Genomic DNA, 23592 nt, shown 5'->3' on the forward strand with positions numbered 1-23592 from the left:
TATATTGTATTCCTTTATTCATGAGACGGCATTTTGACATAGTTTCAATTTTTACTTTTTTCTTAATCATATGATATATCAGACTGTTTTTTTGTTTTTTTTACATTTTTGTAGAAAAAGTGTCTAATTTTTAGATATGGCCTCGGCTTCGGCAGCTGCGGCTTCAGCAGCACACTTTTCCCAGTTCTCCTTACATATTAGACATCCATCTAGGAGGGGCTGTGTGGCAGGTATAAGGGTTGCTAGAGTGGTGTACATCGGCTTGCAGATAAATCCAATAAATCCAACCTGTAAAACGAATGTTGACATATATAATATGTCGAAATTAAGACAGGTGTACGAGGTGCCAAAATAAACGGTTTCGGAGATGAGGAAGTCTTATTTACAAGTTCCACAGAATTTGGGAGCATTGGCATAAAGAGTATTTATTGCATTTCTATGGTGGCGTATTTCTACCATTTCGTGTCTTTGGGGCGACGGCAAGAATTAAGATATGACGATAACTTCTGATTTGTCGTGTCTTCGTGTACTCGCGTGTCAGGACGAAGGCAAGATGCCAGACACGAAACAGTGAAACTTTATAGGCGGACACACAAAATATTCTACGTGCAAAATGTCCTGTCGGTGGGTATAAAAGGTCGTATCGTCGCTCACCCTTTATTGTCTTATTGTCTTCGCCCTGACCGCGCGAGAACACGACAATTCTGTCGTTTTTTTATGTCCTTGTGTATTTGCATCTACATGCACGAACTCAAAGACACGACAAATCGGCAGTATGTCGTCCTTTGGTGTAGTCGTGTATTCATCCTGAGCACACACGATAAAAAAAAATAAAAAAATCGTCGGTCCATAGTTTATGCTTTTAATCAGTGAATTGTTCAACACAAGTTTGCTGTGAAAAAGTCAAAACTTGAAGAAATGAAATCAGTGAAAATGAATTTATGAAGCAATATAATAAAACACTTATTGAATGAATTGTCGGTCAGTTAGTGTATACTATATAACACGCAAAGAAAAGCAGTTGAGTTGTTTAAATGCTAAATGCGTTTGGCCGAGGAAAATGCTGAAAATATTGGTGTTTGTTCGTTTTCCGTAGACAAAACACAAACTAACGTTTGGACATATAACTTTTGATGTACATGTATAACTCACTGTCAACCACATTACCTGCATTTTCGGGATGTCTTTTTCATTGATTCTGTCCATCATTGGTATAGGCTGTATTCCTCGCTTCTTCTCCTCGTCACCCTGAAGTGCAATTACATATTGATTTTTTTGTGTGGGTGGGGGCGCATTATTACATACCTTATTATTAATAGTATTTAAAAGTCGTCGAAAATGACCACTATGGCTGCTGTTGGCGGATTCATAATTTCCTGTGCCTCAGCGCCAAAATCATACAGGCCCCGAGTAACTGGAATGTCCGCGCGTTCTGACGTCAACGTCATTCAGCAACGTCAAAACAGTGGATGCGAGTGTGCAGAATCATTTTCATATAGTTACATTCACAGATACTGATAGCATTGTGGTTGAAAAAAGATTGATACGTTTAAGTGCGTAGAAAATATGAAAACAGAAAATACCAAGATAAGTTAATAGAAGATATATGATAAAAAGGTCAATACACGGCTGGAGTGTGCTTTATTGTCATAATAGCAAATCCTCTCGGGGTTAATATAGCGCAAGGTGTGCCATTATGGCAAGAGGCAAAACCAAGTAGTTTATCAACCTCATAACATCCATGTAAATACTACGTATTGTACTTGAAAGTTCAAGGAAATATTTTGGTAATGCACAAGTGTAATAATATTTTATCACATGTTTGACGTCGTGGGAGTAAAATAACGTCATTGTATAATTTTGGTGTTACACTAGTTCAATAGGAATCTTTGACGTTGACTTTGACGTCATTTTAATTAAGTACAGAAGACGTTGGTCGAATTGGTCGAAATGATTTGGTCTATAATAGGTAAAGAAGTATAATAGGTAAAGAAAGAAGAAGTGTTGATGTTTCAGCAGGAAATGTTTACATGTGATAAAAAGAACACTACATATGTGTCTTTCCACATTGAATTTATTACACCCGTTGAAATAAAATTGATAAAATTCTCAGCAGAGCGTCGAAATAAATTGAATATGAATAGACACTCATGCAATATCCTCTATGCCACTGACGTTGCCTCAAGAATAAAACACATGGTCCAATTTGACTCTGTCTACAATAGGATTTCGATGTTTTAGCAGAAAAAAACTTACATGTGATAAAAGGAATTTTACGTTTTGAATTTATCAAACACGTTCAGATACGTATTTTATCAGACTTATTTATCATACGCATAAAATTGCCAAACCTGTATGTAGAACTCCTCGTAAATCAGCCTCGCAGTTCTCTTTTGTGTTGACCACGGTTTGCAAATGGCACACAAATCCGCGGCCGTCATCATAAGCGATAGTAGGCCGTCATGGTGACTTTGAACTTCAAAGTTGAACTCGTTCTTTTCAATTAAACCAGAAAGGAACTTCTGGTTTGGAAAATACAGCGCCAAATCCGTCGCTGTTATAAACTTCCTGTCAATAAAATTTAAATGTTCTATTATATACCATTCCAACGAAAGTACAGCATGTATTTAACTTACGAATAAAATCCTTTATGCAGCTGCTCCCATCGAAAACGGAAACATATTCAATGGATGGTATACTTGCTTTAGTTTTGACGTCAAATATGCCATCAGAAATAACTGAATGGTGGCATCTCGACGTTCCATGTGCCAAAAGGTTCATCATTTCACGCAAGTTTCATTTCCTTTTTATAAAATTCTAATATGCTTATGTAGGGATAACGCATGTTTTTTCGTGTTATAACATCTGCAGAATCCCGAGGGATTGGTTGGTACCCGAGGGATTCTGCAAATGTTATCACACGAAATGAACATGCGCTAACGCTATTCTAGCATAAAACGCGTAAAAACTGATAAATGGACACAATGTCTCTCAACGTCATTAATTTTTCGAGAAATGCGTGGGAATGTCTGAGTTGTTTTTTACGTTGACGTCATTTCGTTTTGAATTATCCGTTTTGGGGCCGAATGACGTTTACGCTTTGCCACGGAACGCGCATATATAAAAAGGTGTCTCTGTTAACACACGTTTTCTCTCCTGTTAAAACACCCCCGAAAAGTGACAAGAACAGCAGTTTTATGCTAGAATTTCTGTTAAAACACACTTACGCGAAAATGACGTCCCGTTAACGTGCGATGACATCAATATTTTTATTGCGAACAATTAAGAGCTCTACTATATTTTATCCACAGTTTTAGATTAAGGGCACATTAGCATCGAAGTATTGTATAGCAATATCGTGTTTTACCTAAATTAATACACTCAAAATCGGTTATACGCCGCCAAAATAATTGACTCGGGCTACGCCCTCGTGATATTATTCCGCTGATGGATCGCCAAGCCGCAGTTACAATCAGAATCGGTGTTACCGTTTGAGCGTGGGGCTTAACAACACTTGATTTAACAATATACCTGATTAACTCTAGAACATCTTTATGCTCGCTTGATGACAAACACGAGAAGATATCCTGTCCCTCCGAGTGGAGAATCGTTATCGTCTGCTTGTAGTGATGCTGCTCCATCACTGATGTCGTGTACAAGTTTGCAAGGGGTAGATTCAATTTCTTGAAGAAATCGTTGTTGTAACCGCGATGATCGACGTCATGGCAAACCCCGCCCACGATCAGCGCCATTTTTTCTAGCCTTGTGAATTTCAGACCGGAAGTCTCGATAATTCTCCACACACAGTGCGCAACATGGAAGCCATGCTGCCAGTTGTGGTACACGACAGGTCGGTAGTTTTTCTTTATTGTCAACACGAAGCGGCACAATTTGTTCACTTCAAAAGTATTCTTACCTTCGAACAAACAAAGTACAGATTTAATTTACTCTAATATTTTATGTTACACGTTAAACGACCCTATTAATAACTTTTGAAATAAATTCGTTCGACCCGTGTTTTTAATGGTGAGTTGCAGACTGAGGTTGGTGGGGAATGGGTCTCGTAACGAGAACACGCAACAAAAATGCGACCAAAAAAAATGACTACCATGTACACCTACTGGTCAAACTTAGCTTAAAACGAACATGGAACAAGAGCACGGTGGGGAAACCAAGAATGCAACGTCATCAAAAAGCAGCGCAAATGAGCTGGCCACACACAAATTTACGTCGATTCAGGTAAGAAAAGTCTTGTAACTTTTTTATTACTGCAGCTTTCGACTCGAGATAAAGAGCACCGTACCCGGCCTGGAGTATACTATTCTGTGGTAGTGTTCCATATTGTACGTATAGCTTGGTTTTGCTGGAAAACGCGAACAGTTGGCAAAGAGGTATGAGCTGTACCACACTTTTGTCTAAGAAAGTGAGTTTTGACCGTATTTTCGTGAAATGAGGACAGATTTGACGCTCATTTAATATCAGTGACGAGCATAAAAGTCAACCATTGTTTTATTTTGCTATTTACAAGGATATCTGACGGTATTTATTCAAAACAAACAACATTATTAAGATGAGAACATCCACACTGACGACTTTGTTGGAGAACATCCACACTCTTAATTACCATTATTGCAGTTATGCTTCCTAAAATCTATGTCTTAGGCAGTCAAGCTACGTTGTTCAACACCCAAAAGTCGTCTTTACATACAATCAGCAGTTCTAACCATTTACCGCGAGGCTATAGACCAGTTAAAATAGATCTGCCAAATCATATACGGCTTTGGCACATGTTTGGCTAACTTTAAACTCGTGTATAGGTGGCATAAGGGCACGGTGTTAAGTTGATTCATTTTTGGGAAAAAAAATTATTTTCGTCCATCATTGGTATAGGCTGTATTCCTCGTTCTTCTCTCGTCACCCTGAAGTGCATTCATATTTATTTTTTTGTGTGGGTGGGGGGCATTATTACTACCTTTTTATTAATAGTATTTAAAAATCGTCGAAATGACCACTATGGCTGCTGTTGGCGGATTCATAATTTCCTGTGCCTCGCGCCAAAATCATACAGGCCCCGAGTAACTGGAATGTCCCGCGCGTTCTGACGTCAACGTCATTCAGCAACGTTTAAAACAGTGGATGCGAGTGTGGGAGAATCATTTTCATATAGTTAAATTCACAGGGTACTGATGCATTGTGGTTGAAAAAAAGATTGATACGTTTAAATGCGTAGAAAAAAATGGAAAACAGAAAATACCAAGATAAGTTAATAGAAGATATATGATAAAAAGGTCAATACACGGCTGGAGTGTGCTTTATTGTCATAATAGCAAATCCTCTCGGGGTTAATATAGCGCAAGGTGTGCCATTATGGCAAGAGGCAAAACCAAGTAGTTTATCAACCTCATAACATCCATGTAAATACTACGTATTGTACTTGAAAGTTCAAGGAAATATTTGGTATGCACAAGTGTAATAATATTTTTCACATGTTTGACGTCGTGGGAGTTTAAAAAAACGTCATTGTATAATTTTGGTGTTTTCACTAGTTCAATAGGAATCTTTGACGTTGACTTTGACGTCATTTTAATTAAGTACAGAAGACGTTGGTCGAATTGGTCGAAATGATTTGGTCTTAATAGGTAAAGAAGTATAATAGGTAAGAAAAAAGAAGTGTTGTGTTTCAGCAGGAAATGTTTACATGTGATAAAAAGAACACTACATATGTGTCTTTCCACATTGAATTTATTACCCCCCGTTGAAATAAATGATAAAATTCTCAGCAGAGCGTCGAAATAAATTGAATATGAATAGACACTCATGCAATATCCTCTATGCCACGACGTGCCTCAAGAATAAAACCATGGTCCAATTTGACTCTGTCTACAATAGGATTTCGTGTTTTAGCAGAAAAAAACTTACATGTGATAAAGGAATTTTTCGTTTTGAATTTATCAAACACGTTCAGATACGTATTTTATCAGACTTATTTATCATACGCATAAAATTGCAAACCTGTATGTAGAACTCCTCGTAATCAGCCTCGCAGTTCTCTTTTGTGTTGACCCCGGTTTGCAAATGGCACACAAATCCGCGGCGTCATCATAAGCGATAGTAGGCCGTCATTTGGGGACTTTGAACTTCAAAGTTGAACTCGTTCTTTTCAATTAAACCAGAAAGGAACTTCTGGTTTGGAAATAACAGGCCCAAAACCGTCGCTGTTTTTAAACTTCCTGTCAATAAAATTTAAATGTTCTATTATTTTCCATTCCAACGAAAGTACAGCATGTATTTAACTTACGAATAAAATCCTTTATGCAGCTGCTCCCATCGAAAACGGAAACATTTCAATGGAGGTATCTTGCTTTAGTTTGACGTCAATATGCCATCAGGAAATAACTGAAAAGGGGCATCTCGAGTTCCATGTGCCAAGGTTCATCATTTCACGCAAGTTTCATTTCCTTTTTATAAAATTCTAATATGCTTATGTGGGGGTAACGCATGTTTTTTCGTGTTATAACATCTGCAGAATCCGAGGGATTGGTTGGTACCCCAGGGATTCTGCAAATGTTATCACAAAGAAATGAACATGCGCTACGCTATTCTAGCATAAAAGCGTAAAAAAACTGATAAATGGGGCACAATGTCTCTCAAGTCATAATTTTTTCGCGAAATGCGTGGGAATGTCTGAGTTGTTTTTTACGTTGACGTCTTTGTTTTGAATTTCGTTTTGGGGCCGAATGACGTTTACGCTTTGCCACGGAACGCGCATATATAAAAAGGTGTTCTCTGTTAACACCGTTTTCTCTCTGTTAAAAAAACCCCCCAAGAGGACAAGAACACAGTTTTATGCTAGAATTTCTGTTTTAAAACACCCCTTAAAGCGAAAATGACGTCCCGTTAACGTGCGATGACATCAATATTTTATTGCGAACAATTAAGAGCTTTTACTATATTTTATCCACAGTTTTAGATTAAGGGGGACATTAGCATCGAAGTATTGTATTAGCAATTCGTGTTTTACCTAATTAATACACTCAAAATCGGTTATACGCCGCCAAAATAATTGACTCGGGCTACGCCCTCGTGATATTATTCCGCTGATGGATCGCCAAGCCGCAGTTACAATCAGAATCGGTGTTACCGTTTGAGCGTGGGGCTTAACAACACTTGATTTAACAATATACCTGATTAACTCTAGAACATCTTTATGCTCGCTTGATGACAAACACGAGAAGATATCCTGTCCCTCCGAGTGGAGAATCGTTATCGTCTGCTTGTAGTGATGCTGCTCCATCACTGATGTCGTGTACAAGTTTGCAAGGGGTAGATTCAATTTCTTGAAGAAATCGTTGTTGTAACCGCGATGATCGACGTCATGGCAAACCCCGCCCACGATCAGCGCCATTTTTTCTAGCCTTGTGAATTTCAGACCGGAAGTCTCGATAATTCTCCACACACAGTGCGCAACATGGAAGCCCTGTGCCGTTGTGGTACACGACAGGTCGGTAGTTTTTCTTTATTGTCAACACGAAGCGGCACAATTTGTTCACTTCAAAAGTCTTCTTACCTTCAAACCCAAACAAAGTACAGATTTAATTTACTCTAATATTTTATGTTAACGTTAAACGACCCTATTAATAACTTTTGAAATAAATTCGTTCGCCCGTGTTTTTAATGGTGAGTTGCAGACTGAGGTTGGTGGGGAATGGGTCTCGTAACGAGACACGCACAAAATGCGACCAAAAAAAATGACTACCATTGTACACCTACTGGTCAAACTTAGCTTAAAACGAACATGGAACAAGAGCACGGTGGGGAAACCCAAGAATTGCAAACGTCATCAAAAAGCAGCGCAAATGAGTGGCCACACACAAATTTACGTCGATTCAGGTAAGAAAAGTCTTGTAACTTTTTTATTATGCAGCTTTCGACTCGAGATAAAGAGCACCGTCCCCGGCCTGGAGTATACTATTCTGTGGTAGTGTTCCATATTGTACGTATAGCTTGGTTTTTGCTGGAAACCGCAAAACAGTTGGCAAAGAGGGTATGAGCTGTACCACACTTTTGTCTAAGAAAGGGGTTTTTGCCCGTATTTTCGTGAAATGAGGACAGATTTGCGCTCATTTAATATCAGTGACGAGCATAAAAGTAACCATTGTTTTATTTTGCTATTTTACAAGGATATCTGACGGTATTTTATTCAAAACAAACAACATTTTTTAAGATGAGAACATCCACACTAAACGACTTTGTTGGGAACATCCACACTCTTAATTACATTATTGCGTTATGCTTCCTAAAATCTATGTCTTAGGCAGTCAAGCTACGTTGTTCAACACCAAATGTCGTCTATAATACAATCAGCAGTTCTAACCATTTACCGCGAGGCTATAGACCAGTTAAAATAGATCTGCCAAATATATAGAAATGGCTGAGCACTTTGTTAGGCAAACTTTAATCTCTGTGTATAGTGTGGCAAAAGGGCACGGTGTTAAGATTGATTGCATTTTAGGAAAAACATTATTTTAAGATAACAAGACAAATTTGCATAAAAGTCCTGCAAACAAGTTTAAAGAAAATAGAGGGATGGGAATAGTTATTGTATTGTTATTTTGTTTATAACTATATCCACCCAAAGTGCATAAAACACGGATAGTTAGTACTTTAACTAATATTATAACTGTAAGATTTTTTAACTTTATTTCAGCAAATGGAAGTCTCTTTCAAATATCAATACAATCAACCTTAAGGTGATTATGCACATTTGAAAAAACCCGGGCAGAAAGGCATACAATGTATTATCATTACGTAGACTAAAGCCTGGGTTCTGATACGGAACCGAAATTCATTATTGAATGACAATCCCATGACAACAATATTATATTTCAAAAGATAAAACGTGATAATAAAATTGTTAGAACATTAAATAGTTCTAAAATAGTGTCTTTAAACCAGCTTAAAATGCGTGATCTCTTAAAATAAAAGGCAACGTCTAAAGCCTAGTGGTAGAGCGTCCGCTTCGAGCGCGCGAGGGTCGTGGGTTCGATCCCGGCCGCGTCATAAAAAGAGGTGAAAAATGGTATCAGTAGCTCCCTTTCTTGGCGCTCAGCATTAAAAGGGAAACTGGCCCCTTCTCTCATACCCTCGTAGCGATTGATCCTATCAGGAATGAGGGGTCGCGAGTGAATAAAATAAGTTGTAGAACTTCCTTCACAATCGACCTAAAATGAATTCTGTATAAACTAAAATAAAGGCCCCGTAAGACCGTGCTATATTTTCGTTTAGAAGGGTTCATTAAAAGCTTCTTTGGGGACAATTTACTTTGAAAAGATGATTTCATATAGGCACTATTACAAAAAGTTACTTAAGGTCAAAACATTTGTTAAGCAGAAAAAAACACATGACACTATCAATTTACATTTGCCAAAAGTTGCAAGTTTATTCTATAACTTGGGAAAAAAAAATCGGAGTTTAAACAAATTTAATTTAGTGAAAGAAAAAAATGGATCCGACTTGTAGAACTATCTTAGGGCATCATACGGAAAAGATTTTCTGTGACGCCTTCAAATTTCGTCAGTATTTATACACCTTTCCACTCCTCACATTTCTTGGTTTTCTCTCTCGATGTGTCTGTCTTAAGTGTTCCGCAGAGCAGGTTTTCCGGTTAGCCCCTAATATCGCATTTCAATCAAATGTGATTTATTAAAATTTAAATTTCCATTTAAATTTTAAATGTATTGCAATGCCATTGGGCAAAAAATAATTTTAAACACTAAATACTGTTACAACTGTATTAATAAATTTACTAGTTGCGGACACCTATTCACATTAGCAGATCTTAATAATTTCAAACTGTTTTATAGAGCTTGAGCGTATTGTCCCTTAATAGTAGTTCAGCCCGGAAAATTGTAAGGGTGTTTAAGTATAGGTTTGTTGGTTTGGCAAAAGAATTTACATTTACTTTGTTATCTCGCATATGTAATTGGTGCAAAATTATTTAAATGGAATGAGAAGTTTTATTTTTCTAATTTTGGCTAACCTGTTTAGTGTTTAAAATTATTTTTGTTAACAATTTAAGCTCCGCGTACAGTATGTGAAACTTACCGGGTTAATAAACGCTGGAAGTAAATGTTGATTTACCAAATTAATTCCAACGACATTTGTTGTTGAGCAACGTAGCTTGACTGCCTAAGACATAGATTTTAGGACGCATAACTGCAATAAAGGTAATTAAGAGTGTGGATGTTCTCCCAAAAAAGTCGTCAGTGTGGATGTTCTCATTTTAATAATGTTGTTTGTTTTGATAAAATATCGTCAGTATCCTTGAAAATCGCAAAATAAAACAATTTATTGATATTATGCTCTTTACTGATATTAAATGAGCGTCAAATCTGTCCTCATTTTACCGAAAACGTCAAAACCACTTTCTTAGACAAAGTGTGGTACAGCTCATACCTCTTTGCCAACTGTTCGCGTTTTCCAGCAAAAACCAAGCTATACGTACAATATGGAACACTACCGCAAAATAGTAACTCCAGGCCGGGTACGGTGCTCTTTATCTTCGAGTCGAAAACTGCGTAATAAAAAAGTTAAAAGACTTTTCTGACCTGAATCGACGTAAATTTGTGTGTGGCCAGCTCATTTGTGCTGGGTTTTGATGACGTTGCATTCTTGGTTTCCCCACCGTGAAGAGCTTAAGAAATAAATGCGCCTTTTATTAATACAGTATTTGTTATTTTATAAGAATCTTATAATAAATGATATGAAATAAGGCACTTCCTCAATAAGGAATCGATCCGACTTAAACTCATCCCATAACATTTGAAAAGTACTGTCTAATGACAGCACAGACCGAAGGACACATTTTTCAAGTCGACAATAAATATCTCATTCGGTATATCTCATGTACCCGTAGATGGATCGATTCGTTGCTTCGCACAGGATCGATTCCCTATCAGTTCAAAGGTAGATTTTGGAATAAAAAGAATACTGCCCATATTTGCACTGTTGTGCATGATGTTGCGGTCCGGACAAGTTATGTGGACGCTTATTAGGCACAAAGAAACAGCGCATTATTCCAAAAAATCCTAAGTCAGGCGCTCTGTGCACATACAGGAAGTACACATTTTTTAACTCGATAGTATAGATCTCATTCGGTATATATCGCATGTTACCGTAGAGGTATCGATCCTACCGATTTTCGTCATTGTAAGTCAATGGGAGTAAAATGGAATGTCGCGAAAATCGGGATCGATTCCCTATTATATTTTGATCCTGCAAGGTGTAAGACTCATTCCATTTTACTCCCATTGACTTACAAATGAACTTATTAAAAACATTTACATTTTTGATAATGAAAAATAATTAAATTATACACACCACGTAATATACAAACAAACAAAAACAAGTAAAATGTACTACCAAATGTATACTCGATCATCTTTATAAACAGCCGGGGAAGAATATCTTCATGTTCATAGCAAGTGAAGTCGTATTTGTCAAAAGTTGCGGGCACCTGATCGGCTCTGAGGTACGGGTTATCTTGTAATGTCTTTGCTTCTTCTTCGCTGCATGTCAGGTGAAAGTGCAAAACTTCCATCGCTACCTTAAAGTAAAAGTTAAAAACAATGTTTGCGAGCGATTCTTACGTTTAAAGCATTTGTACGCATGCGTTAGAATGTCGATAAACCCATAATGTCACAGTGCGCAACTTAGGTCTTGGTGCGTGTTTAAACAACTCAGAATGCAGTCTATCATTAGTTAATTTAAAAACATTGTGTTCGGAATCCAGGGTTACGTTACAAAACTGAGTTTGAAACCAATCTCAAAACCCCGGTATCTTATTCGTTGTTCCTGAGTACCAATTTCAAATTCACCAATGGCAATGCTGCATTCTGAAGTTGATCTCAAAACTTAGTTTTTAACGGTGACGTCGTTCATGACTCGCCAAGAAACGAAGAACTCGGTACTGGTTTGTAAAAATATGAAAGTGTCACATAGCTAAGCGTTTACGTCTACTACTGGGATGAACCGCCGTGTTCTGGCTGAACTGAGTCGTGAAAAATATCTGAGCCGCGCCATGAGAAAACCAGCATAGTGCGTTTGCGACCAGCATGGATCCAGACCAGCCTGCGCATCCGCACAGTCTGGTCAGGATCCATGCTGTTCGCTATTGGTTTCTCACATTGCAATAGGCTTTGAAAGCGAACAACATGGTTCCTGACCAGACATCGCGGAGGCGCAGGCTGGTCTGGATCCATGCTGGTCGCAAAGCCACTATGTTGATTTTCCCATGGCACGGCTCATCTTGCTTTTGGGACTAAAAGCACAGAAGAACGACAACTTCAACTAACTTATGGGACTGGGAACTGAACACGTTTACATCATGGCTAAAACGTCAGAAAATTAGCTCACACCCAGCAACGTTCTAAGCATTTAGTACAAAACCTTAATAGATGAATTCTGTTAGACTGTGCGATCTATGTTACAACAATCAGTCTCTACTAATAAGGTAAAGTTTAAAAAAAAAAATTTGCCATTCAATAAAGGTAAATTGAATTGAAAGGTGAACATTTAATATACTTAATCTTGCCATAGAGATGTTAGGAAAGCCCTCCAGACTATAGTCGATGCATCTATTTCCAGTAAAAGGCTGTCTGTCTGTAAATGGGTCAAGCGAGAGCACCGAATGAATTTGGTAGCACTGATAAATGGGTTGATACTGAAAGATAAACAAACAACTGACCTTGTATTTCATCTGCTGATGTGCTAGCATGTTGTAGAGTCTAGAATAGTGTAATGCAAGCGCACAGTACACAGCGAACAGTTTGAACGCGCTCACATCCTCGTTCGTGAAAAAATCACCATTCTTTCTGAAAGAAAATACTTGTTTGTTTACATTCTAATTAAATATTTAAACTATTATTGAAAAAAACATGAATTTGGATGAAGGAGCAAAATCTTATCACAAAATCAAAACTCGAACCAAACAATTCAACAAAAAATTTCCATTTCTTTCATATTTTATATTCAAACAAGAGCTGCCGGAGGACGCTCAACGCTCGACTATCAACAGCCTTGCCAATTGAATGAATACAAAAGTCGAAAAGGGTCATGATTTTGTAAAAATACAAAACAGGGTTATGGAACCTACACAGTGCTTATCAGCTGATGACAATGAACAAGTGTGTGAAGTTTCAATCCATTCTCTTTAGTGGATACTGAGATACCAGCTTAACATACAAAAACTTAACCAAAAACTGCTAAGTCGAAAAAGGGCATAATTTGGAAAAAAATGCAAAGTAGAGTTATGGAACCTGCACAGTGCATGTCAGATCATAATTTTTAATCCATTCCCATTAGTGGATACTGAGATACTAGCTTACATACAAAAATTTAATCAAAATCTGCTAAGTCGAAAAAGGGCCTAATTTTGAAAAAAAAAATGCAAAGTAGAGTTATAAGACCTGCACAGTGCATGTTAGATCATGACAGTGAACAAGAGTGTGAAGTTTCAATCAATTCCCATAAGTGGATACTGAGATACCAGCTACATACAAAAAGTTAACCAAAAACTGCTAAGTCAAAAAGTAGCATAATTTTGAAAGTAAAATGCAAAGTAGAGTTATGGGACCTGCTTAGTGCATGTCAGATCATGACAGTGAACAAGAGTGTGAAGTTTCAATCCATTCCCATCAGAGAGTACTGAGATACCAGCTTACGTATAAAACCTGAACCAAAAATTTCTAAGTCGAAAAAGGGGAGTAATTTTGTAAAAAGAAAAGAAAATAGAGTTATGAAACCTGTGCAATGTAAGTCAGTTTTTCACAGTGAACAAGTGTGTGAAGTTTCAATACATTCCCACAAGTGGTTACTGAGATACCAGCTTACATACAAAACTTAACCAAATCGGGACGCCGACGCCGACGCACGGGCAGGTCCAATAGCTCACTATTCTATGAATAGTCGAGCTAAAAATAATTAGAATGCGATCAGTTAGAATATTAAAGCAGAACCTTTCACTACCTATTCTAATTATACTGGCTTTATATTTCAAGTTACTCAAGGGGCAACAAATACTGTTGGGATTAGAACATAAAAAGTGACGACAACACTTCCCAGTGAATGAGATTTCGATAAATGTTAAAACGAGATACAAACAGACATGAAAAGTAATATGTATAAATATGTTCGCATGGAAATCAAACAAAACTTCAGATGTATACTTACCTATTTATCATCTGGACCACACCTATCACTCCATTTTTGCCATTGATTGGCATGCAGAGGATATTTTTAGTACGATAACCAGTCTTCTTGTCTATTTCTGTGTTAAATCGTTCATCACTGTACGCGTCTTTGATGTTCACCACCTGCAAGTGCATTCCAGGAACGCAGAGTGAGATAAAGTCCCCAGAACAGATAGAGAGAAATCATTCAGATACAGGCCTGCCCGGCTAACTTAGCCTAGCTCTTGGCGAATAGACAGTCTGGTTCTTTAACGTGCCTTGTGTATTAGTACAGTAAAATGGTGTAAAAATACTTCAGAAAATGGGAAAAGCATGAAACTTGGTACATAACTACTTTAGGGCAAAATACTAAAAATGAGCATGAGACCCACTCCGAAAAATCCAATATGGCCGAAAAATCCAAGATGGCTGCCATATATGTATATATTTTCAAAAATACATAATATTATATATAAAATTTCTATTGACACTTACAGTCATCAGTATTATAAGCTAAAACCACCTGCCTGAATAAATCCAAACATATTATATTAACAAAAATACCGCTCTTCCAACAAAAATGAAAAAAGTTGTCTCCCTTGGATAGAATGTGCTATTAAGCAGAAGAAAAGTCATGATGCATTTATATGAATCAAAATTAAGTATAAAATGGTAATTGGCATATCAAGAATGTTTAAAATGGCAACAGTCCTGTGCAGAACTTTACAACAATTGTAAATTAATTAATTATAAATACATTCGAACTTCGGTAACTGGAAACCATCAGGACTGACTAAATTTATTCGAATTATCGGTAGTATGAGTGATCGAAAAATATATTATAAAGGAATTTGTTTGGGACCTGACGATAGATTAATTGAAGAATGGTGTTCGAATTATCAGAGTCTGAGCAAACGAAGTTTTAGTCTGTAATGTGTATTAGTGAATAAATGACATGTGTTTCACTTTGTCATTAGTTTTCGTGACTCAGAATTTGTAGGTGTTGCTGTATTCATTTCAATTTATTTACACTAAGAGAACTAATGACACTTAATAAAACTATATAATTCATTAATTATGTTAGTGTGATAGACCATGTGAACATCCCTGGTCTGTCAGATCATCATGATTTCTTTGGGAAAAGTCATTGCCGGTTGATCAGCGTAATCAAATTTACATTTGCATGTCCCTGTAATATTCTGTTTTTGTCAAATTGTAGCACATTGTGCCATAACAATGGTTTTATAGTTTAATGTCATAAGCATATAATGTACAGTCACTAATGCACTGATCACTCTCAGGCAAAGACCATGAAGGTCATACTGCTTCCTGAAAATTTTGACGCGGTGGGGACGGGGAACAAACTCGAAAAATGTGCAGTTCTAAAGTTCATACTGCGCGCTTTTAACATCCTTGCCAGGTTCTCACGGCATCTAACACGTTCACACTAATTTTCTTACCACGCGCTTCTTCACGTCCAGTGTGTTCTTACTACATTCTTAGTACGACCAGTCAGATTGCACCTCTCGCTTACCATGCTTTAACCATACGCTTATCACCTTCTCACTGCGTTCGTCGGCTAATTATAAATACTACGCCACGCGCCTCTTTTTTTTCCATTCCTTCTGCAAATCATATTGACATAATTGTGTCCGCATCTACACTCAACAATCATAAATTACAATAAACGACGACCCCCACCCCAACCCAACGCCCCAATGAAGAAAAAAGAGCAGTCTTATAGAGAGACTGCGGTGGAATAAGCAAAATCAGTGTGAAGGATATACGGAGGTCCAAAAGTCCACTACAAGCTGCCAGTGCTGCTGAGTCCATGATTATGTGGCAATTCCTGATGATGTTCGATACCCATTGCTGATTGAAAAGGAAGTGATTGGGAATCGGATCCAGTATTCATACTTAATTTTCAGAATCTGAACCAATTATGGCGAGAACCTGCTGCAAACGTGACATAGATGTGTTAAGAACCGAAAGAACGTATTAATACCCTTATGCGGTATACTACAATGTGGCATGCACGTAGCATGGTCATAGCACACAAGCGTAGATAAGTTGTAGTAAGGACTACATTGACGTAGCAAGAACGCAATGATAACCCAATGACAGCGCAGTGAGCACGCCATGCAGCCTTTCCCGTCCGCACCACGCTTGTGCTATGTCCTACTAGGTTTTAGTTAATCATTACTACGTCCTTCCTGCTTCCTGATTAGACCGCGTTCTCACTACATTTGTTTTGAACATGTCCAAAAATTCGACCGCGTTCTCTACACTCATATAGACCATAATTATTAATTATCATGTTCTTATCGGAGTCTACTGTATTTCTTCTACATTGTACAAGTTCTTACTGCGTCCTGCTAGTTTTTACGACGTAGTGGGAACGTGGCTGAGTGTAACGGAGGTACAAATTAAGAGCAGAATCTATCATTTCTACAAGAAAAATGTGCTCTAATATCTATTTCTGGACATTTTACTGAAATTAAAATTAAATGTGAGTACTTGAGGATTTTTCTTATGAGCACAGGTACATTCGAAACACAATTTTAATACAAATTTAAATTACTAGTTTTATTTTTGTTTTTTGTTTTGGGTTTAACGCCGTTTTCAACAGTATTTCAGTCATGTAACGGCGGGCAGTTAACCTAACCAGTGTTCCTGGATTCTGTACCAGTACAAACCTGTTCTCCGCAAGTAACTGCCAACTTCCCCACATGAATCAGAGGTGGAGGACTAATGATTTCAGACACAATGTCGTTTATCAAATAGTCACGGAGAACATACGCCCTGCCCGAGGATCGAACTCACGACCCTGCGATCCGTAGACCAACGCTCTACCTACTAGTTTTAAGATGACAGATTTTATCTATTTACCATTTGCACTTCCAGTTAAATAGTCCAATGTAAGAATAACACTGTCTTGTCAAACAAAACTAACCAGTACAGCTCGTGCTTACCGGTGAATCAAGCTTTTAAATGCATTTTCTACATCTTCCTACAAGCAAACTGTTCGTATTATATTTCTGGGGTATAAATGGAGGCTTTCGATACTCTTCTTTACAGCAAAACATGTCAAGTAGCTTGATCAACCATCTGTTCACATATAGATTAGGGCTATAATGTGCATTCCTGCATCGTCTGCTACACCTCTTGAACATACTAAAAAAAGGTTGCCCATTGGGTCGGGCACATATGGGTGTCGGGTGTTCTATCACTTTCCTAAAATTCCTAGTCAAGATAAATAAGGCTGACCAGAGAGATCTTTGATATATTGGAACCTTTCCAATAGTTTTTGTCTCAAGTACCCGAGTCTCGTACCAATAGCTCCTCAAGTGCATTTGCAACCTCGATAAAGTCTGTCGAGGAAGACGTAATTTGTCAAACGTGCTGAAATGCTCTGCACTGCCTTATGCAAGTTAACTAAAGTTGTCTACAATCTCGTGCTTGTGTGTACTGACAAGAGTATCTGACATGTACCTTATTTCAGATTTCAGCTCACTGTTCAGAGTAATATATTTCACAGAATAGTTACTAAGTGTTGTCCATGAAAGCAACTTTTATATTTTCAGCCTTACTCTTCTTTGTTACACAGTTAGCAATTTATTACGCAGACATTGTGACTGCGGGTGCATAATAAGGAACATTGTTTCATTTGATCCTACTAGCCCATCGCTATAATCTATTCTTGCATTTCGAAGTCCCAAACTGAAAGGGGTAGTTGTCGTACTTTGTGTCAAAGAAACTACAATTTTATATAGCAACTAAGTTAATTGACCTTCACATTCTCCATATTACTTACCATCTATAAACAAGGTTTCATAAAGAAGTCTTTAGAATTTGCAATTTTGAAGTTATTGAAGAATCCGCCATTTGCAAATGATGGACCGACATACAGACGGACAAAATGATGTACAGGAGGAGAAAATAAATAGCAAGCATGTTCTCAGTTTGTCCCTCTGTCTATGTAAAATTTCTCAAGAAACAATCTCTCTTGTTTTGAAGAAATGCAGGATGACACTTTGTGTCATATTCGTGCACTATTTGTTGCCATAGCAACAAAATTTGTTGCCATAGAACAAATTTAAATGACACTGGCATTCTCTGCATTGCCATCTATCCATGTACCAACGTATCATGAAAAATTCTGCTGTAGTTTCAAAGTTATTGCAGTATCCCACTCTGCATGGCTGACGTACTGACATGCATACAGGGGCAACCCAATAAGCCCATCTGGCTAAATACTGGTAAGGGAATAACAACAATGTTTCAATATGCTGCTGTGAGGGAATTCAAGTGAAATATAAATTACATATATTAAAACAAAATATTCTTTAAAATATGAAAACTACACAATGATAATATTAAACTAAGTTTTAAAGGTTAGATTTTTGCCATTACCATGGAAACAGAAAGAAACTAACATCATTTGAATTGTTATTTTTGCATTTGATGCAAATTTAGGATTTATTTTATTATATACATTTATATTTAGTGCATTTTGGGGGTGAATGTAAATATAATGACCTTTCATTAGAATCTTCTAAGGTAAATATTGAGTTTTGGCGGCCATTTTGGAAAATGGCCGCCATATCGGCCATCTTGACAGATATCAAATGGGTCCCATGAAAAAAATGTTTTTAATGCTTTAATAAATAGCTGTGCCAATTTTGGTGCTTTTCCCATTTTCTGAAGTATTTTGGCATTTTCTGTTACGAATTGATCGCACTAATAGCACCGATACACGCGAAGCCGTCTTTCCTGGGAAGAACCAGTACAGGCCTCTTAGTTCGGTGGGAAACACTCGAGCATCTAAGAAATTTCCAGTGCCTGGACCGGGATTCGAACTCCGGACCTCTGGATTGACAGTCAAGCGTATTACCACTTGACTAGTTAATTAGGAACCCATCTCCAATTTGATAATGGTGACGTAGCGTATAAATTAGGTGAGGTTGAACGTGCAAGAACAAATACGACGGGGAATATAGCAAAACATATTACTGAGCAGTGGCCCTTGATTTCTGCACTCCTTTGGATTTACGGAACTAGTTACCATAGTTTGAACAATGCACCACTGCATGATCTGGTTCGAACCAGTGGTTAAGACAACAAGACAACAGACCGCATTGTAAGTCCCAAATGAAAACGCCCTAATATACTGAAAAAGAGGTAACACTATTTCGAATTTTGCTACACAACTGATAGGTATATGTTTCCAGTGGATATACCCTAAAAACCTAGAAACTGTCTGAAGACAAAACATGAGATATCTACATACCTCGCCAGTCTGGGCAACATAACCGGCTATACCCCGATCCTTTGGGAATCGGATTTGTGACTTCTTAGTAAACACAGGAAGACCGGCTTCACTTTGCTTTCCCTCGTCAAAGTAATCAGCAAACAGCTCCTGTCTGTGGGTAAATAAACAAGAGGACCATGATGGTCCTGAATCGCTCACCTGTCCCCACATGACCCAGTTTTGAACTGAGTATGACGTCGTTTTTTCTATTATTTGACACAGTGACCTAGATTTTGAGCTCATGTGACCCAGTTTTGAATCTGACCTAGATATCATCAAGATAAAAATTCTGACCAATTTTCATGAAGATCCATTGAAAAATATGGCCTCTAGAGAGGTCACAAGGTTTTATATTATTTGACCTACTGACCTAGTAATTGACGGCACGTGACCCAGTTTCGAATTTGACCTAGATATCATCAAGGTGAACATGCTGACCAAATTTTATGAAGATCCATTCAAAAGGATGGCCTCTAGAGAGGTCACAAAGTTTTTCTATTTTTAGACCTACTGACCTAGTTTTTGACCGCAGTTGACCCAGTTTCGAATTTAACCTAGATATCATCAAGATGAACATTCAGACCAACTTTCATACAGATCCCATTAAAAATATGGCCTCTAGAGAGGTCACAATGTTGTTTTATTATTTGACCTACTGACCTAGTTATTGAAGGCACGTGACCCAGTTTCAAATTTAACTTAGATATCATCAAGTTGAACATTCTGACCAATTTTCTTGAAGACCCATGCGAAAGTATGGCATCTAGAGAGGTCACAAGGTTTTTCTATTTTTAGACCTACTGACCTAGTTTTTGACCACAGTTGACCCAGTTTCGAACTTGATCTAGATATCATCAAGATAAACATTCAGACCAACTTTCATACAGATCCCATGAAAAATATGGCCTCTAGAGAGGTCACAAGGTTTTTCTTATTATTTGACCTACTGACCTAGTTATTGAGGCACGTAACCCAGTTTCAAACTTGACCTAGATATCATCAAGGTGAACATCTGACCAATTTGTTATGAAGATCCATTCACAAGTATGGCCTTTAGAGAGGTCACAAGGTTTTTTTCTATTTTTAGACCTACTGACCTAGTTTTTGACCGCACGAGAATCAGTTTCAAACCTGACCGAGATATCATCAAGATGAACATTCAGACCAACTTTCATACAGATCCCTGAAAAATATGGCCTCTAGAGAGGTCACAAGTTTTTTTTCTATTATTTGACCTATTGACCTAGTTTTTAATGGCACGTAACCCAGTTTCAAACTTGACCTAGATATTATCAAGGTAAACATTCTGACCAATTTTCATGAAGATCTTGTGAAAAATATGGCTTCTAGAGAGGTCACAAGGTTTTTCTATTTTTAGACCTACTGGCCTAGTTTTTGACCGCACGTGACCCAGTTTCAAATTTGATCTAGATATCATCAAGGTGAACATTCTGACCAATTTTCATAAAGACCCCATGAAAAGTGTGACCTCTAGAGTGGTCACAAGCAAAAGTTTACGCCCGCACGAACGGACGCACGGACGGACGACGGACGCTGCGCGATCACAAAAGCTCACCTTGTCACTTTGTGACAGGTGAGCTAAAAATGACGGAGTTCGACCCGCTACAAAACATTGCAGCTTTTTAAAAGTATTCGTAAAATGACTGAAATCACGGTAAATCCGCTCTCATGATAAAGAAAGAAACTGGAGTCTCCTAAATTGTTTACAGTTATTATCTCAGAAAGTTTGACAGATTTCTTCAAGAAATTTTCAAGGAAATAACACAAGATAAACGTGCATATATGTATCTTTCACAAAGAGCACCTGTCTTTTTTCATTGATCGTCTACATCCCTCGCCCCACCCACCCACCTACATACACACATACACGATTTAATCATTATTAGAATTGCCGCCATTCACGAATTTAACATTAGGTACGACTGGAAGTAATGAGGATCGTTGAAAAAGTTAACCTCTCCTCGTCTACCAGAAACAAGGCACATCTGTCCGCTGTAACAAGGTCCTTAGTGAACGTCATGATATTTGTGACCAGTGTGTCTATATCTTCCATGTCATCAAACATTACTCTTGTTGTCTCCAGAAGGAAGTTGTTCAATGCGTCTTGCAGTTTTAGCAACTAAATAATAAAAAATTTCAAACTTGTTCTTTCCCTGACTCAGTACTATTTTATTAACAACTTAACGACACTGTGAAAAGTGCAAACAAATTATTTTAGTCCATAAACTTCAAATCTGATTCTGAGTAAAGATGATTATAAAAAGTAGAACTTTGAATCTTTTTGTCTAAATTTTGAGACCCAAATTTTTACAGACACGTAAGGGCTAAATAGTAAATGTATTTAGATCTATCATTTACCAAAAAAAAAAAAATCAATTTACATACCTTGTTCAGTTTCATCTTCTGCAAACACGCCATAACCCATGTCATAACCGCATTTACGAGTTCAAAATGAAACTCACTGAATGTAGAAGACGCTTGGCTCCTTAAGAACTCTATGATTACATAGGGACTTCCACATTCAAGAAATAACGGAATGCTTATTACATGGCCTTTGTTGTATTTCTCTATGCCAACACCTTCTGGAAACCTTGAATCATTTTCAAGATATTTTATGTTCAGCGGAAGTTTTTCTGTAGCGACATGTGCTGCTACTGTAAGATTTCTTCCGATTTTTCCGAAGCGTATACAACCCCTTTCCGGCTCATACGTGGCTATATGTGCCTGGTCATTTTCCACCGCAAATAAATGAAAGTGCTCGGCATCAATGGCGGTTTCGATAAGTAGACATAATTCATAAATTCGTTCGTATATGTCTTCGTCTTTGATAGAGCCAATTATTTTTCGGCTCATCGCCCGTATTCCGGTATCTGTATAAATTGTTGACCGCAGGGGTCTCTGTGGATCTTGAGGTTTTGCAGATGCAGCAAAATTATCCCCCGCCTCCGCCCGCAGTTTTTCCTGCAAGACATTTTCGATAAAAGATTCAGAAGCGGAAGTCACAAGATACTCCTCCACTACCTTTGGATGGCTTTGAAGATATTCTTTTATTTCTTTTTCTGTCAGTTGCGAACCCATTTTTAGCGGACTGGCACAGGACATGTTTTCAACACATATTGATTTACCACTTTCATGACTTTCATTTCCGGTACATTTTATTTCGTTGACGTTATGGCAGCGTTACTACATAGTTGACGTCATTTATGATTTGCAATTGCACAGCATTTGACGCCATTTTGCAAAACGTCAGTTTGTTACTTCTACTGAAACTGTTGTGTTTTGTATGGTGGCGGACGGACAGGTGTAAAATTGGGCTGACGAAGTCTTAGTCCATGTAAAAACTGATTATCGTAATTTGCCATAAGCTGTACTAGGTGTAATAAGATCGCAGAGGAAACTCTCTAATATGAAAAAGGCAAAGCCTCTGAGCCAGCGTAGCTTAAACGACAAAGAAACTATTCACTGCTTAAAACAATTCCGAGAACCTATTTACTTGAAAAGAAACAAAAATTTAGTGTCATTATACCTGTAACAGCGAATATCATACGTTGCAAAATTTATGGAAAGCCGGTGTCACGGCATTACCTGTTTGCGGCGTTCTTATGGCTTTATGCTTATTTATGACATTTTATCCCATTTTCTGGCCAATGCTTGATCTTTTAAAAGAAAATCATATTTTCTTTCTACCAACTGAAAATCTTTCTTGCATTATTTTTGAGTGATGGATAATATTCAGCAATCAAATGAAGTTCTGTATTCACTGCCAACAAAGCATTTCCTGTGAGCACCTGTCCTCTAGGGACACGCACTTCGTAAAATAAAAGCAAAATTGAAATTATTTCCATAACATAACTTTTTTAAAAATAAAGACACCTAATGAACATAGAGATTGTAACTCAAATAATATGAAATAAGGCAAAGCCTCAAAGCGAGCTCAAAGAAATCGGATTTATCTAAAAATATTATGCATCATTTATTTGTCACAAAGAAACTATTCACTAGTCACAAAAACTCAGGAGAACCTATTCACTG

General features: G+C 37.6%; 1 protein-coding gene across 1 annotated transcript; it reads right to left on the bottom strand.

Moving 5' to 3' along the window:
- LOC123558403 (cAMP and cAMP-inhibited cGMP 3',5'-cyclic phosphodiesterase 10A-like) lies at nt 1-22736 on the bottom strand. The gene is made up of 10 exons (XM_053543559.1): nt 21946-22736; nt 21516-21679; nt 19519-19651; nt 14230-14372; nt 12746-12872; nt 11422-11605; nt 3532-3916; nt 2352-2568; nt 1168-1248; nt 1-288 (listed from the first exon to the last, which is right to left on the bottom strand). The coding sequence occupies exons 1-10, from the start codon at nt 22660-22662 to the stop codon at nt 124-126; spliced, it is 2316 nt and encodes a 771-aa protein (XP_053399534.1). The 5' UTR covers nt 22663-22736; the 3' UTR covers nt 1-123.
- Nucleotides 22737-23592: the final 856 nt, after the last annotated feature.

This window comes from Mercenaria mercenaria, chromosome 5 (assembly GCF_021730395.1).
Source record: "Mercenaria mercenaria strain notata chromosome 5, MADL_Memer_1, whole genome shotgun sequence".
Taxonomy (NCBI): domain Eukaryota; kingdom Metazoa; phylum Mollusca; class Bivalvia; order Venerida; family Veneridae; genus Mercenaria; species Mercenaria mercenaria.